General features: G+C 41.5%; 1 protein-coding gene across 1 annotated transcript in view; it reads right to left on the bottom strand.

The window, feature by feature from the left end:
* The window catches only part of lrpprc (leucine-rich pentatricopeptide repeat containing), a 103,704-nt gene that overhangs the window by 55,841 nt on the left and 32,264 nt on the right, over positions 1-15,599 (bottom strand). Inside the window, exons 12-16 of the mRNA XM_039738178.1 lie at positions 13,818-13,936; positions 13,650-13,743; positions 12,799-12,868; positions 4,197-4,224; positions 3,214-3,271 (exon numbers count right to left, since the gene is read on the bottom strand). Coding sequence (XP_039594112.1) covers positions 3,214-3,271; positions 4,197-4,224; positions 12,799-12,868; positions 13,650-13,743; positions 13,818-13,936 — 369 coding nt within the window. The remainder of the gene's footprint in view (positions 1-3,213; positions 3,272-4,196; positions 4,225-12,798; positions 12,869-13,649; positions 13,744-13,817; positions 13,937-15,599) is intronic.

The raw sequence follows: 15,599 nt of genomic DNA, 5'->3' as shown, positions 1-15,599 counted from the left end.
TCTCTCTCTGCATGACAGACACACAAACGGACATGCAAGCACATGTCACAATGGGACCACCTGGTAGACTTGGATGCTGTTGAATGCTGGGGTATTATTTGATAGACGTTCCCATTGCTCAGCCGCCCATATAATTTACAGGATGCGTGTACATTGCTATCATGCCAACATATTTACATTACATCACTGTCCCAGCCGGCACAAATTCTATGAACTGTTCAACTTAAAACTGCACTTGAGTTATAAACACTGCAAAGTACGGAATGCTAACTCAGCCTGTTTCCTTCCATGACAGAAGCATCTATGAAAAGCAACATCTTAATCTGCGAGACTAAATATTATGACAGTCTAATTAAGATCCTGAAGAATGTGGCCGATTTGTTAAAGATATAGCGCAGGTAATTAATATACCCAAATAAAAACAGCTTAAATACACGGCATTGAAAATATTAAAATACATATCATATTACTTTTTCTACTGCAACTGGATAAGAAATGAGAATTGCACTGTTAAAGACACTTCAAACTACATTAGGGGTTAAACATGGGGATACTCAACTTCTTTGCACAGAGTCAACTAATACACATACAGTGCTCAGGAATATTTGGCACCCTTGGTAAATAAATGCAAAATGAACTTTAGTTGTTTAAATCATCGATCACTCATTCAAAATATTAAAAAGTAACCTTTAATTAAAGTAAAACAATTGAAAGGAAAAAGAAACACTCATAATAAAACAATATTTTTCTCTCAAATGTGTGCGCCACAATTATTAGCACCTTTAGGAAGTCATACAAGTAAAATCTAACTGCTATTCACATTTGCTTTATCTTTAAGCTCATCTGAATGAGTAGGACCCTTTACATAGTCTGCCACGTCTTCCTGCTCCACTGGGATAAAGATCTGAGGTGACACGGACCAAATTCCCTTAGTCATTCACAGCAATGGAAAAGACCAGCGGACGCGGTGTTGAAATGATGTGACAAAAGGTTTTTTTTTTTTAGCTGCATAAATCTGAAAATGGCTACAAGAAAACAGGTAATTGGTTGTAATTGCCCATTTCCACTATTAGGACAATAATTGATAAGTTTAAAGCAACTGCAGATGTTAGGAACCAGCATGGATGAGAATGTGTGTCTACAGTGACCCCACATGTAGCGAGGACGACAGCTTGAGGGGCCAAAGAAACTCCAAATATCACAGCTGTAGAATTGCAGATTTTAGCTGGGTCATGGGGTCACAAAGTCTTCAAAATTACAATCAAACCATGTTGTTAGGGAGGGATGCCCACTGCTGTCAAACAACGTCATGCACCTTGCCCCATCTTACTAGAACTTTGGATGGCACTTAGTTCTGTGGTCAGATGAGACAAAAATAAAGCTTTTTTTCAGCAACAAACACCAGAGTTGGGTTTAGTATTTGAGGCATGAAGTACCTTATCACTACTTTGAAGAGGGGTGGTGGATCTTTGATGACGGGGACTGTTTGGTTTTTTATTTTGTTAAAAGCCCTGGATGACTTGTATAGATACATGGTACCGGTATCATGGCCTTTATTAAGCATCTGCAGATATTAAATCAAAACCTGACTGCCTTGGCCAAAAAGTCAAAATTAGGCCGTCGTTGAATCTTCCAGTGGGACGATGATAAAACAGCACACTTCAAAGTCAAGATTTTATAATGGCCTTCCCAGTCCCCTAATCTAAACCACCATTGAAAACTACTGGAATGAGCTGAAGAGGAGAGTCCACAAGCATGGACCTTGAAATCTGAAAGATCTAAAGAGATTCTTTATGATGGAACAATGCCGTGTGTTGTCTAATCTCATTAAGTATTATAGGAGAGGCTCAAAGCTGAGTCTCAGAGTTGTTATACAAAATATTAAATGAAGGGTGGCACGGTGGCGCAGTGGGTAGAGCTGCTGCCTCGCTGTTAGGAGACCCAGGTTCGCTTCCCGGGTCCTCCCTGCGTGGAGTTTGCATGTTCTCCCCGTGTCTGCGTGGGTCACTCTGCCCGGGATTAGTTCCTGCCTTGTGCCCTGTGTTGGCTGGGATTGGCTCCAGCAGACCCCCCCGTGACCCTGAGTTCGGATTCAGCGGGTTGGATAATGGATGGATGGATATTAAATGAAGGAGGAGGAGGAGGAGGAAGAAGAGGGAATGAGCAGATTACAGCACATAGCCACACCCACCACACGATGAACCACCCAGATTGGGACCCAAGTGCAGCCGTCCTAAATGAAGGGGCGTGAATACTTGTGGCACACATTTTTGAGGAAAATGACTTGTTTAATCAAAACAATTTTCCATCCATCATCCAACCCGCTATATCCTAACCTACAGGGTCACGGGGGGGTCTGCTGGAGCCAATCCCAGCCAACACAGGGCGCAAGGGAGGAAACAAATCCTGGGCAGGGCGCCAGCGCACCACAAGGCACACACACACACACACCAAGCACACACACAAGGGACAATTTAGATTCGCCAATGCACCTCACCTGCATGTCTTTGGACTGTGGGAGGAAACCCACGCAGACACGGGGAGAACAGGCAAACTCCACGCAGGGACGACCCGGGAAGTGAACCCAGGTCTCCTACCTGCGAGGCAGCAGCGCTACCCACTGCGCCACCGTGCCGCCCCAAAACAATTTTTTTCCCCCCAAATTATTCTACTTCAATTAAAGATTTTGTTTTTGTTCATATTTTAAATGGAAGATCAAAAGAAAAAAAGCCCATTTTGCTTTCATTTACCACGTGTGCCTTTATTAATGGAGGGCACCATAGAGATGCACATAAAAGGAGGACCTGCTCCTGGAGGGCATTTTCATTTCAACCCAGTTTACCCAATTAACCATATTTATGTGAGAATTAAGATGTTTGTAATGTTCAGCCCTAATAAGCAACATTCCTCAAATGAGCCTCTGGCTTACAGGCTCAGATGCACATCCACTACACACTTTTTAGATTCGGAGTTTGAATGAACATTTGGTTGATTTTTTTTTGCTTGGAAAATATATATATATATATTTTTTTCTTCTCAGTGCATCTACATGTCAGGCCACACATACACAACGCAGTCACTTGGACACAGTTTTCGAGGAGACTGTGCACACCAAAGCAATCACCACAGCAGCTCTTGTAATCCCTCAAGCCCATTATTACACAGAAGGCTGGATTTGTGGAAGAGTTACAATCAGACAAATTGAAACGCTACCAGTGGGTCTTGAAGGCGCCTGACAATACCGTCCATCTCTGTAGAGAAGCTCTGTGATCTGCAACGACAGAATAATCACATGGTGGCAAACACAAAGACAAGGACCAGCTCAAATTGAATTCTCCAAAATGACACAGCAGCCTTTCTAAATGGGCCACTAATTAAGAGAACACTGCAATATTAGAGGAAAAGATACACACAGATTTCCAGCACCTCTGCTCCCATCTCATCTAAAAAAAGCACACATTTCAATGCTCCACATGGCAACTTCATTCTTCTCGTTTCATTTTGATGTTAACACCTTCTCTGATAAGCTGTAGTATTTCCGATATTAATGCCCCCCAAAAATCCCACTGCTTTACGGATATGTTCATTTAGCTAATCGACTCCTACTGACTCGGAGAACTATCACCTAATCAAACAGAACAGAGCTGCTTCTGCACGGTATGACTCAGTGTCTTTACTTAAGCCTGGCAAAACACACGTTAGCTTGAATTAGCAAGAATAAATGTACAAATCATTAGAAAATAATGACATTTTCAGGGGAAATGCAGCCAGCCAGTGACAAGAGTACCTTGTTTTTTTTTGTTTTTTTTTTAATGCCCACCAGTACGTGTGGCTTGCCAGATGAGAAGTAAAATTAAATTTGACACCAGTAGTGAAAAAGCTGCCTCCCTCCCTGTGAAACACTTTGACCTCCAAATGTAACCCACCACTGGAAGAAATGCGAGGGTTAAGTGGCCAGATACATTTCCTCCAGGCTCTGAAGGCTGACCAAGTGGAAACAGATTTTAGCTGCTGTAATATACTGGTCCACCAAAATACAAAGAAAATTTAGGTGGGTAGGCTGGAGGAGAGTGGGGGCTATGGAATGAAGGTCTGGTCATTAAAAAAAAAAACAATCTGCTTACACAAAAAAAAATGCATATTCTGCACAAAGCGATACATATTAGAACTAAAAATAATTATCTGTAGGCTCCTACCTTTGACATGGTACTGACATCTTTACTCCTGTAGGGGGCAGAAAAGGATAAGAAATGAGAAGAAAAGAAAAAGCCGGCACAAATCCAACGCTTTAAACTAGCAAAAAAATGCTTTTGTTCATTATATAAAAACTGGCACCACGCAAGTCCTTTTTGACCTAAAATTGGACTTGCACTACATTAGCAAACACAACCATTGGTTACAAAAGCAGTGAAAATGAGGTCTTCGGATAACTTAAAAGAGTTTGATTTAGTTACCATAAACAACTAGATGGGTACGCAGTGTCCGTCAGCCCTCTGAACTGTGCAATGTATCTGGATCCCAAAAAACTGACTGCCATGTTCCATGGATGTCTGTTTTGAACAATTACCATTTTCAACCCTGGAAAACATTATTTCCGCCACTACCAATAGATAGAAGACTGAACCGATCTCAATACCCCTCATCAGTGTTTCCTGCTTGAAGAAGCTTGACCAATATTGGAAAGGACCACAGGCAAAAATGTAAGTCTGCTAATGTGATTATTACTAAAATCTTTTCTGGCTTAAATTTCTACAACGGAGATCAAGATTGGGCAACTGCTTACACAACATGTTATTTTCATATTTTATATTTACAGTTTATTTAGGGCAGGGGCGTCCAGCTCCTGTCCTGGTGGGCCGCAGTGGCTGCCGGTTTTCATTCTAAGCCTTTTCCTAATCAGCAAGCAGTTTTTGCTGCTAATTAACTCCTTTACTCTTCATTTTAATTGCCTTGTTTTCAAGGATTCAATCCTCTGAATTGATTCGTTTCTTCATTAAATGGCAGCCAAACAGAATTGAGATGTTAAACGAGCCGACAGATGACCAGCTAAACTGGAACTTCAAACTCCAGCCAGTTTCTTAATGAGAAGCCGATTCTTGCTGTTCATTAAAGCCGTTATTGAATATCAGGACTTGTTGCTGCTCTCGTTCTGCCACAGCAGATGGTTGGTTTTCTGTTTTTGCTAAGACCACCGTCAAGATGTTTTGGTGACCTGAGCAGACCAACATGACCGAGACCTGCACCTGTCTTAATTTTCATGTGGCGGCTCGTTTTGTGTCTCATTATTGTTTGGCTGCTCAAAAAGGAAAAAGAAACAACTAAGGAGTCTGAGTCACGTCAATTAAAATGAAGCTGAAACAAGTTAATCAGCAGCAAAACTGGTTGACTAATTAAGAAGATAATTAGAATGAAAACCTGAAGCCACTTCGGCCCACCAGGACCGGAGTCGGACACCCCTGATTTAGAGGGATCAGAAGGACTAAATTATGACTTTTACACGTTTTTCATGTCAGTCAATCCTACATTTTAAATATCCTCACATTTTACCTGTAAATTTCTAAAGACACTGTGGCATTGTTCTTATGAGGCCGCTGGATTAATAGACTGTGGTACATGGCCGGTCGTTCATCCCGGCCAATACCCTCAGGCCGCTAGATGGAGCCCTCCTTGCAGCATAGAGGTGCCCCGAATGCCAGCAGGGAATTATGGACATTGGACTTTTAATGCACAGCCCTGCTGGATACCATGGGGGCCGCCAGGAGTCGCTGCAGGGAGGCCCAGAGACCATTTGCCTTACGCCCAGGAAGTACGTCAGAGTCACGTGGACAAAGGGAATGATGTGCTTCCTGGATGAAGAAAAAGAAGGATTTTTATCTGACCTGGAAGTGTTCCAGGTCACATGGGCAGAGAGGGTGAAGTGAAACGCTTCCGGGTCAAGGAGTATAAAAAGGACAGTGAAACACCAGAGTGTTGAGCTGAGTTGGGAGGCAGAGTGGCTAAGCTTCTGGGAGAGGAGGATTGTGATTTTTGAATTATTGTTTATTGAGAATTGTGGAGAGGTGTGTGCTTTGTGCACTTATTTATAATAATAAATCAATTATTTGGACTTTTATCTGGTGTCTGACGTGTGGTCTGAGGGTACAAGGGAGCGAGAAAGCCCTTAATCTGTCACATAGACATATATACTCAGCAAAAAAAGAAACGTCCCTTTTTCAGGACTGTGTATTTCAACAATAATGTTTTAAAAATCCAAATAACTTTACAGATCTTCATTGTAAAGGGTTTAAACAATGTTTTCCATGCATGTTCAATTAACCATAATCAATTAATTAACATGCACCTGTGGAATGGTCGTTAAGACCTTAACAGCTTACAGAAAGTAGGCATTTAAGGTCACAGTTCTAAAAACGCAGGACACTAAAGAGACTTGTCTACCGACTGTGAAAGATGCCCAGGGTCCCTGCTCATCTGCGTGAACGTGCATTAGGCATGCTGCAGGGAGGCATGAGGACTGCTGATGTGGCTAGGGCAATAAATTGCCATTTCCGCCCTGTGAGACGCCTAAGACAGCGCTACAGGGAGACAGGAAGGACAGCTGATCATCCTCGCAGTGGAAGACCACGTGTAACAACACCTACACAGGATCGGTACATCCGAATATCACACCTGCGTGACAGGTACAGGATGGCCACAACAACTGCCCGAGTCACACCAGGAACACACAATCCCTCCATCAGTGCTCAGACTGTCCGCAATAGGCTGAGAGAGGCTGGACTGAGGGCTTGTAGGCCTGTTGTAAGGCAGGTCCTTACCAGACATCACCAGCAACAACGCCGCCTATGGGCACAAACCCACCTTCGCTGGAACAGACAGGAGTGGCAAAAAGTGCTCTTCACTGATGAGTCACGGTTTTGTCTCACCAGGGGTGATGGACGGATTTGTGTTTATCGTCAAAGGAATGAGCGTTACACCGAGGCCTGTACCCTGGAGCGGGATCGATTTGGATCGATGGCTAGGGCCATTCCCCCCAGAAATGTCCAGGAACTTGCAGGTGCCTTGGTGGAAGAGTGGGGTAACATCTCACAGCAAGAACTGACAAATCTGGTCCAGTCCATGAGGAGGAGATGCACTGCAGTACTTCAAGCAGCTGGTGGCCACACCAGATACTGACTGGTACTTTTGATTTTGAGCCTCCCTTTATTCAGGGACACATTGTGAAACATTTTTAGTTTATGTCTTATGGTGTTGACTCTTTTAGTGTTCATACAAATATTTACACATTAAGTTTACTGAAAGTAAAAACAGTTGAAAGTCAGAGGACGTTTCTTTTTTTTTTGCTGAGTATATAACAGAAAGACCTGTGTGTGTATGGAGCAGTCCACTCTGCCCACATAAACCACAACCACTAGATGGCACATGCATGTACTTTTACATTTTTTCAGCACTTGCATGCACCTCACTGCAGAAGAAGACCTGTGTGCAGTAAAGGCCGCCGCTCAACAACATGCAAGTGAAACACCTCATTATTTCCGCCACTACCAATAGGCAGGAGACTGAACCAATCTCAATACCTATCATCAGTGTTTTCTGCAGTAAACTGTTCTTCCTAAACCTAAAGCCTTCAACAGTGCAACAGGATATCAAACCTGCTTTCTTTGACATGATTTACAGGGTTTATTTTTTGAAAAATTCCATACGAACAGATTTGAGTACAGGATCCAAATACACAAGTAAGAGATGTAAGAGAGTCCAGTGTCTAAGCAAGTAAAGCAGCAGCAGCAGCAGCATATATAGATCTGACAGGACCAGACTTGAAGATTAAAGGCATACGAGTCCACGGTTTTCAAGGAGTTCCGAGTTCAAGTATGCAAAGTCACTGAGTGATACTAAGTGACAGATCTGGAGCATACAGAAAGCAAAACTGTGGGGAACAGATCAATGAAGTCTGACTAAATCAGAGACCTAGGAGGAAAACCTGCACCAGACTAATATCTAATGGCAAAATGAAAGAGGAGGCTCTCTTACTGCAACCCAGTATCTTCACATGCATACATACTTTACCAAACTCACTTCATCAGATTCAAGGTTGTGACTGCAGAACCGTGCACAAGGGCTTCAAATACACCTGCAGAGGGTGCCATCCCAGAGGGCAGTTATCTATAGAAGTCAGGCCTATAATGAATGGATGTCCACTTGTCTGTACTGAAAGAGTCTAATTCGAGTGTTGGATAAATTCACGCTGCAGTCGTACTCTGAAAAGTTCAACATTTGGTTAAAGGCCATTGTCAGATTTGACGACTTTTCTAGCGATTTTTAGTTGTGGCCTTCATTTACATAATCTTAGCAGTAGCAGACAGTTGGTGGCGTGCTTCCATGAAGGCATTAATGTGACCTGCCCAGCGACACATTCTGACAAAACTAAAGAGGTTTGATTTTCGTCTTTGGCTGTGGGGTGTGGTCTGTTCACATGTGACCGGACAACCAATGAATGCTCATCATATGCACTACCACAACAGTTTGAACTATCCACAGTTGTTAGCCCTTTGTCAGGCAGAACAATAATGGAAGTCACAAAAAGGGGCGAGCATTAGTGTGCTCGAAATTTGGCATGCAGCAGCTACATGCAAGATGTCCAGCAGTTAGTAAACTGTGGTGGTGCACATTTGAAAATAGTGACTGTAAAATAAACGTGTGGTGATGCTTAAACGATGTCTGCCTGTCTGTGTCCAGGGCTATTTCCACAATATATAAAATCCAACGTCTGTCCGTCTGTCTGTCTGCTTTTCACGAAAGAACTGCTTAACAGATTTAAATAGTTTATTATTTTTTTTTTCTATAATTTGCTTGAACATTCTGGTTGATTTTGTGACTTCTCTTATCACGTTAAGTATCATAGTTCGCTTGCAGTACAGATTTATTTAAGCAAATCCGAGAGACACACATCAGGCTGAGGGGGGCCCTCCTCACTCACGCACCAGCCTCGGGGCATGTACCTTACCTCCACTTAGCTAGTGAACAACAGAACTACTTAACGGATTTAGATCAGGCTTTTTTCTATAATTTCCTTGAACATTTCGGTTGATTTTGTGACTTATCTCGTCGCACTAAGGATCATAGTTCGCTTGCAGGGTAGGGCCTTCCTCACTGCCCTGTTTCACTTACACAGGGTGACACAGAAAAACGGGAACTTTTGAAATGCGTAGTGGCAGCCATGTACAGTTGGCAGCACTGCTGAACAGGGACCTTGAGCTGTAAACAGTCTCGCCATTTAGTAATCAACTGCAAGGCAATCAATGGCAGCTGTGCGAGAATTGTTCGGTAACCGTGTCCTCTCAAGATTCGGTGACATTCCCAGGCCCTCAAGATCACCGGATTTGTCCCGTTTGTGATTTTTTTCTTGTGGGACTACCTTAAGAGTCGGGTCTACACGACTCGGCCAAGGACACTGAATGAATTGAAACAAAGAATTCAAGACGAAATTCGTGGTATCCCAGCTGAGATGTTGCAGCGATCAATGGGGAACCTCAACAGCAGATTGGAAGAATGCATACGTACAGGAGGACGCCATCTACAGGACGTCATTTTCAGACATTGATAATCTGGATTACTGTCTCTTAAAAGGCAAGTTGTCGTGGTTCAACTGCTGTCAATAAAATGTTTTTGTTGGATTTCTTCTATTTTTATTGGGTTTTTCAAAATTTCCCATTTTTCTGTGTCACCCTGTATATATCAATCTGCTCTTTCACTGTTATATATAGTAATGTGGGGATAATTCAATCAAATATGGTTAAGTGCCCTAGTGCTCCCTAACATCATACATTTTTTTTTGCATTTGCTATAGCTTCACTAAATATTGAGATCTCAATTTTTAACTTTAAATAGCAGCCAATCACCAATAACACAACACCGAAAGAACTAACTTAGTAGAATTTACCTTTGTGCATTTATCAAAATAGCTGCTTGAATTAACCACTAAAAACAGAGAGAAAAAGTCCATCCACTCAGATTACAAAAAAGCAAAACCTGTTGATTTCCTCAGTAAAGTAAAAGACAAAGTGCCAACTTTCTAACTCCGTAACATTGGGAACAAACTGTCAGATGCTGAAACAGCAATAAAAAGGTCTCTGATTAAAACTGGTCCATGTACAGATATGGGATATAATCAAGATCTTAGTCTTGCACCCCAACACTGTAAAGTCAAACAGATGAAAGTCATGTCAGCGTGTCTCCAGAGTACAAAGTGCAGACTCGATTTAAACACCTCAGCCAAGAGGCTGCCTCTGGCAATTCCATATTGGCAAATACCTCTAGAGGGATGAAAAGTTTTAAACTGAAAGGGTGAACAGACCATCATTCTCGAGTCTCGTTTATATTCTTGCTAACCTTTGCTCTCTTTTCTAACTTACCGTTAAAGACATACACACCAGTAATATAGCATATGTCATTTTTGCTTACTTTCAGCACCAATGTAAGAAAGAGGAAATTAGAAACAACCATGTGGTGCAGGACAGCTCTCCGTGTCTTAACTCTCAGATTCCTGTATCATGCGGGTGCCATATCCTAATCTGTCATATCCAAGACACAGGCTTGGTAAGATTTATATAGCTCTTCAGCAAGTGATTCTCCATGATTTAAATAAGCTACAGTTTTCGTAAAGAATAATCCTGTCAGATTCTGGTACCTTCCATCTGTAGACTCCCATTCCAATAAATCTGCCAAGCTAGCAGCTTTAGCTTACTGTGGACTGAAACAGTCAACACCAAATCTTGATTATAAGATATTAACTACTACAGAACCATATTTGAGGATGCCCAGTAGCAGAATCTTATATTTAAAGCAGAATGTAACCACGTATGTTATCAGCCAGTTGACACTTAGTAACCACAAGGAGGCGCCACAGGGCCCCAGACACAGCAATACAGTCCACAATCTACTCTAAATATATGAAATCCTAAGCCTAAAAGTGAAACGATTTTATGAGACGTTTTTTGCCACGCTTTAAATCTGGCTTATTTTAAAATCTACATATATATGTTTGGTATCATTCTTTTCAGAATTTATCAAACTTTAATGTGATGTTGCAAGATTTTCAGATTCTTATTCAGTTTTTAAATTATAAACTAAAAAATATCAAGAACTCATGTCCCACGAGATGAGACTTAACCAAGAATGCCAAGAGATTTAAACACACCTGGGGCCGGAAATAAAAGACAACGAGTAGAACTGCTGCTGTACAGGCTTTTAAATGTTTGAAGTGCTGCACAAGATGAAGATCACGTGGCAAGGTAGCAGCTGATTGAGCAAAGAGGAGGTAAAAAAAAAAAAAAAAAAAACAAACAAAAAAACTGCATTTGTTTCCAATTGTGTCACTGTTTAAGAGGGGGTTTCGGAGGAGCAACCACATCAACCTTGGGGTGCGTTCAGGCCCTCTCTTCACAACACGCGCGACAGACTGGCCACAACTGGGCTTGCCCCCCTAGTATAACAATATAAATACAATAAAGAGTTTTAATTCCACAAAGTACCTTCCAATGAACGGCACTCCAACAATTAGCCACAATCATATATAAAGCAGACAGCAACAATCTTGCGGTCTTGTATGAATGTTATCATCCAGCTGGTGCACGGAACGTTTCTGATGCGCTCCGTAAAAGCAACTGACAGTTTTATCGTGAAAAATCCGTAGTATTATTTGTTTGTTGTTTAATATTTCTTTTTGTTAATTATATTTTCATCTTGGGCGGCACGGTGGCTCGCAGTTAGGAGACCCTTAAGAGTTCGCTTCCCGGGTCCTCCCTGCGTGGAGTTTGCATGTTGTCTCCCCGTGTCTGCGTGGGTTTCCTCTCAAGGTCCAAAGACATGCAGGTTAGGTGGATTGGCGATTCTAAATTGGCCCGAGTGTGTGCTTGGTGTGTGGGTGTGTTTGTGTGTGTCCTGCGGTGGGTTGGCACCCTGCCCAGGATTGGTTCCTGCCTTGTGCCCTGTGTTGGCTGGGATTGGCTCCAGCAGACCCCCGTGACCCTGTGTTCGGATTCAGCGGGTTGGAAAATGGATGGATGGATATTTTCATCTTGCATTATTCTTATTGTAACAATGCTATAGTGATAACAGAATTAAATCAACCTAATAATAATATTACTTTAACGTTTTTTTTTTTGTCGTCAAACATTCTGCAGGTAAAAACTTATTACTATACCACAAAACAAAAATTAATCTGTCATGTATTTTTTTTTATTATATTTTTTAGCATCCAGTTGACGCTCAGAACATTTCTCATGTGCTCTGTGAAAGCAACCAACAGTTTTATCATGAAAAATCCGTAGTATTACTTGTTTGTCATTTAATGTTTGTTTTTGTTAAAATCTTGCTGTCTTGTATGTAGATTAATCACCCAGTTGTGTTCTGTAATTATATTTTTCTCAAAACAATTAAAAAAAAAAAAAAAACAACTTTATTTTCCTTCCAGGCACTGGTGGGTATTTCAGCTAGTACTTAATATTTAGGCATGAAACCTCACCACACTTTCATAATTCTGTGGACATTTCTTCTGAATTGAAAATATGTTTGCTAGAATGGATCCGCTGAACCCTTTTATTACAACAGGGAAAACTAGCTTGGTGAAGTGGTAGGTTCTGTTTATATCCATGTCTGCTCTAATTCAGAAACAATGCAGCAAACACAGCCTATTCAATCATCTTTTGACTACACTTCCATAACGTTTCCACTAATGCAGGGAAACGGATATTTTCAAAATTAGTGCACTCAGACAAAGAAACATTTAAAAAAAAAAATCATCACCTTCTGAATCCTGAAATGAGGCCTCCCCTGAAGATTCCTAGTTCAACTGCAGGCATGACAGGTGAGGACACTGGAAACGGGAGAGATAGAAAGAGGAGGTCAAAGCCTGGGGGTACAACTAACCCTATGAGCATTGCCTGCGACCATATCATGCATGTTTAACTCAGAAAAGGATTAACTCATTTCAGAAAATTGGCTGGGATGCCACAAGGATATCATGCATATTTAAAAACTACTAATATGCAGTTTCCATTAGTGAAGCACAGCAAAAAAACTCTTCACTCATATTAAGCAACTCACTAATTACTTGGGAAAGCCAAGCTTTCAGTATTTGAGCAGACTGAGATTTGTGAAAGGCAGATCAGCCTGGAGGCGTAGGACTGCCTGCGGGATTGCTGATGGGACTCTGCTGCAAATGAGGTTTAACCGCAAGAGACAGACCTACATAACATCAACTCATTATTATCACGTGGCACAAAGTAATGCACAGTGCTTCTGCCTAAGATTGCATGATTTATAAAGGAACGAGTTTGTCAACTTTTAGGTTACCACTTTCATGTATAAGTGGGCAAACGTAACACACAGCTAGACCACACATTAGTATTTTTATATCCTCCTTGCCACAATATGCCATATTTGCAGTCTCCTTTAGAGACTGTCTCTTAGTATGCATAATAAAGAGCCATGCCAGTCTCTAAACATCACGTTAAATGGCAACTAATCTGGATTACTTTTAAGTGAGAATACTGCAATTTCTTTGCATTCTCCAGAGGATCCCTGTCACGCGCATCCACTGAAACACATTAATTGAACTAACCAGTACTACTAACTACTAATACCAGTATACTCACGCAATGAAAGGACATTCTCCAGGTTTCCACGCGACGCTTCTATTCTCAGTTCCGCGGCAGCAAACTCAGGAGAGTCCAGAGAACAGCCCGACTCCTGCAGACACAGAACAACTGATGATAAAAATAAAGCTGTTCATGGAAAAATTTTCTAAGTAAAAATGTGATTACCTTAAGGACAGCACGGGCGGAATCCAGGCTATCAAAAGAAGACAGGACGTAATTAGAGTATGTGTCGACGTCTGTCTCTAGTCCCAACTCCTGCATGGCTCTTAGTACTTCCGAAGTACCTGCAAGGGCACAATGAGCTTTCAGAACTTGAATGTACAAAGTACTGCATTGCTTTATCACATTGAATAGTACACAGATGAAGTAAAAAATAATGTTAGTTTATAAGAAAGAGTGTCTAAGCCCGAAGTAGAAGAAAAACTGGTATGAAACAAAAGAGGCCCGGGCACAAGATCTTCCAGATCTTTCTTAATGCAGCTAGCCACCACACAATGATCTCATCCAGCTCAATGCATGGGCCTCACAACTCATCTGAACCAAAGGAGAGGAAGAGGAGGAGGAAATCCAAAAACAGTACACCGGCATTTTGGACTCCTTTTTTGTGCATTTTGTTTTTGTAAAGACAAGGTTCAGGGTTATTAGGGAGCATGAAAAATAACTAAAGACAGTGAAAGTATAATTTTAGTTGAAATGAGTTAAAAAAGACAATAATGTCAAACTAACTAAAGCAAAACAGAGTTAATGGTAAAATCAAAATAGTTTTAGTTTTTCTCTTTAGTTCACACTTTTGACTTCTTGAGAGACACCGGCCTACTAAAAGGGCCTTGAATTAAGCAAACCATACTTGAGATGATACACTCTGATAGATAGATAGATAGATAGATAGAATAGATAGATATGAAAGGCACTATATGATAGATAGATAGATAGATAGATAGATAGATAGATAGATAGATAGATAGATATGAAAGGCACTATATAACAGATAGATAGATAGATAGATAGATAGATAGATAGATAGATAGATAGATAGATAGATACTTTATTAATCCCAAGGGGAAATTCACATAATCCAGCAGCAGTATACTGATACAAAAAAAAACAATATTAAATTAAATAGTAATAAAAATGAAAAATGAAAAAAAATAAAAATAAAAAAGCACACAATAACTTTGAGTAATGTTAGCATTTACTCCCCCGGGTGGAATTGAAGAGTCGCATAGTGTGGGGGAGGAACGATCTCCTCAGTCTGTCAGTGGAGCAGGACGGTGACAATAGTCTGTCGCTGAAGCTACTTCTCTGCCTGGAGATGATCCTGTTCAGTGGATGCAGTGGATTCTTCATGATTGACAGGAGTTTGCTTAATGCCCGTCGCTCTGCCACAGATGTTAAACTGTCCAACTTTACTCCTACAATAGAGCCTGCCTTCTTAGCAAGTTTGTCCAGGCGTGAGGCGTCCTTCATCTATTAAAGAAGTTGTTCATTTGGTTTGCTCTCTGCACGTCTGTCTCGATGGCGGCACCTCGCTTCGAGCTGCAGCCAGTGATAATCTTCATCCCATCCCACACTTCCTTCAGGCTGTTGTTCTGCAACTTCTGCTCCAGCTTTCTCCTGTACTGCTCTTTCGCCGACCTGAGCTGGACTCGGAGTCCCTTCTGCACGCACTTCAGCTCATGCCGATCACCTCCTTTAAAAGCCCTTTTCTTCTGGTTCAAAAGGCCTTTGATGTCACTTGTAATCCATGGCTTGTTGTTAGCATAGCAGCGTACTGTTCTTACTGGAACTACAATGTCCATACAGAAGTTGATGTTCTCACTATGTGACCCCAGCAATATATCCCAGTCTGTAGTTCCAAAGCAGTCTCTCAGAGCCTGCTCTGCCTCAGGGGACCACTTCCTGAATGAGCGTGTAGTTGTAGGTAGTTCACTCACTTTTGGTTTGTAG

This window comes from Polypterus senegalus, chromosome 16 (genome assembly GCF_016835505.1).
Source record: "Polypterus senegalus isolate Bchr_013 chromosome 16, ASM1683550v1, whole genome shotgun sequence".
Lineage (NCBI taxonomy): Eukaryota > Metazoa > Chordata > Cladistia > Polypteriformes > Polypteridae > Polypterus > Polypterus senegalus.
Note: the sequence above shows the minus strand (reverse complement) of the source record. Positions and strands in the feature narration are given on the sequence as shown.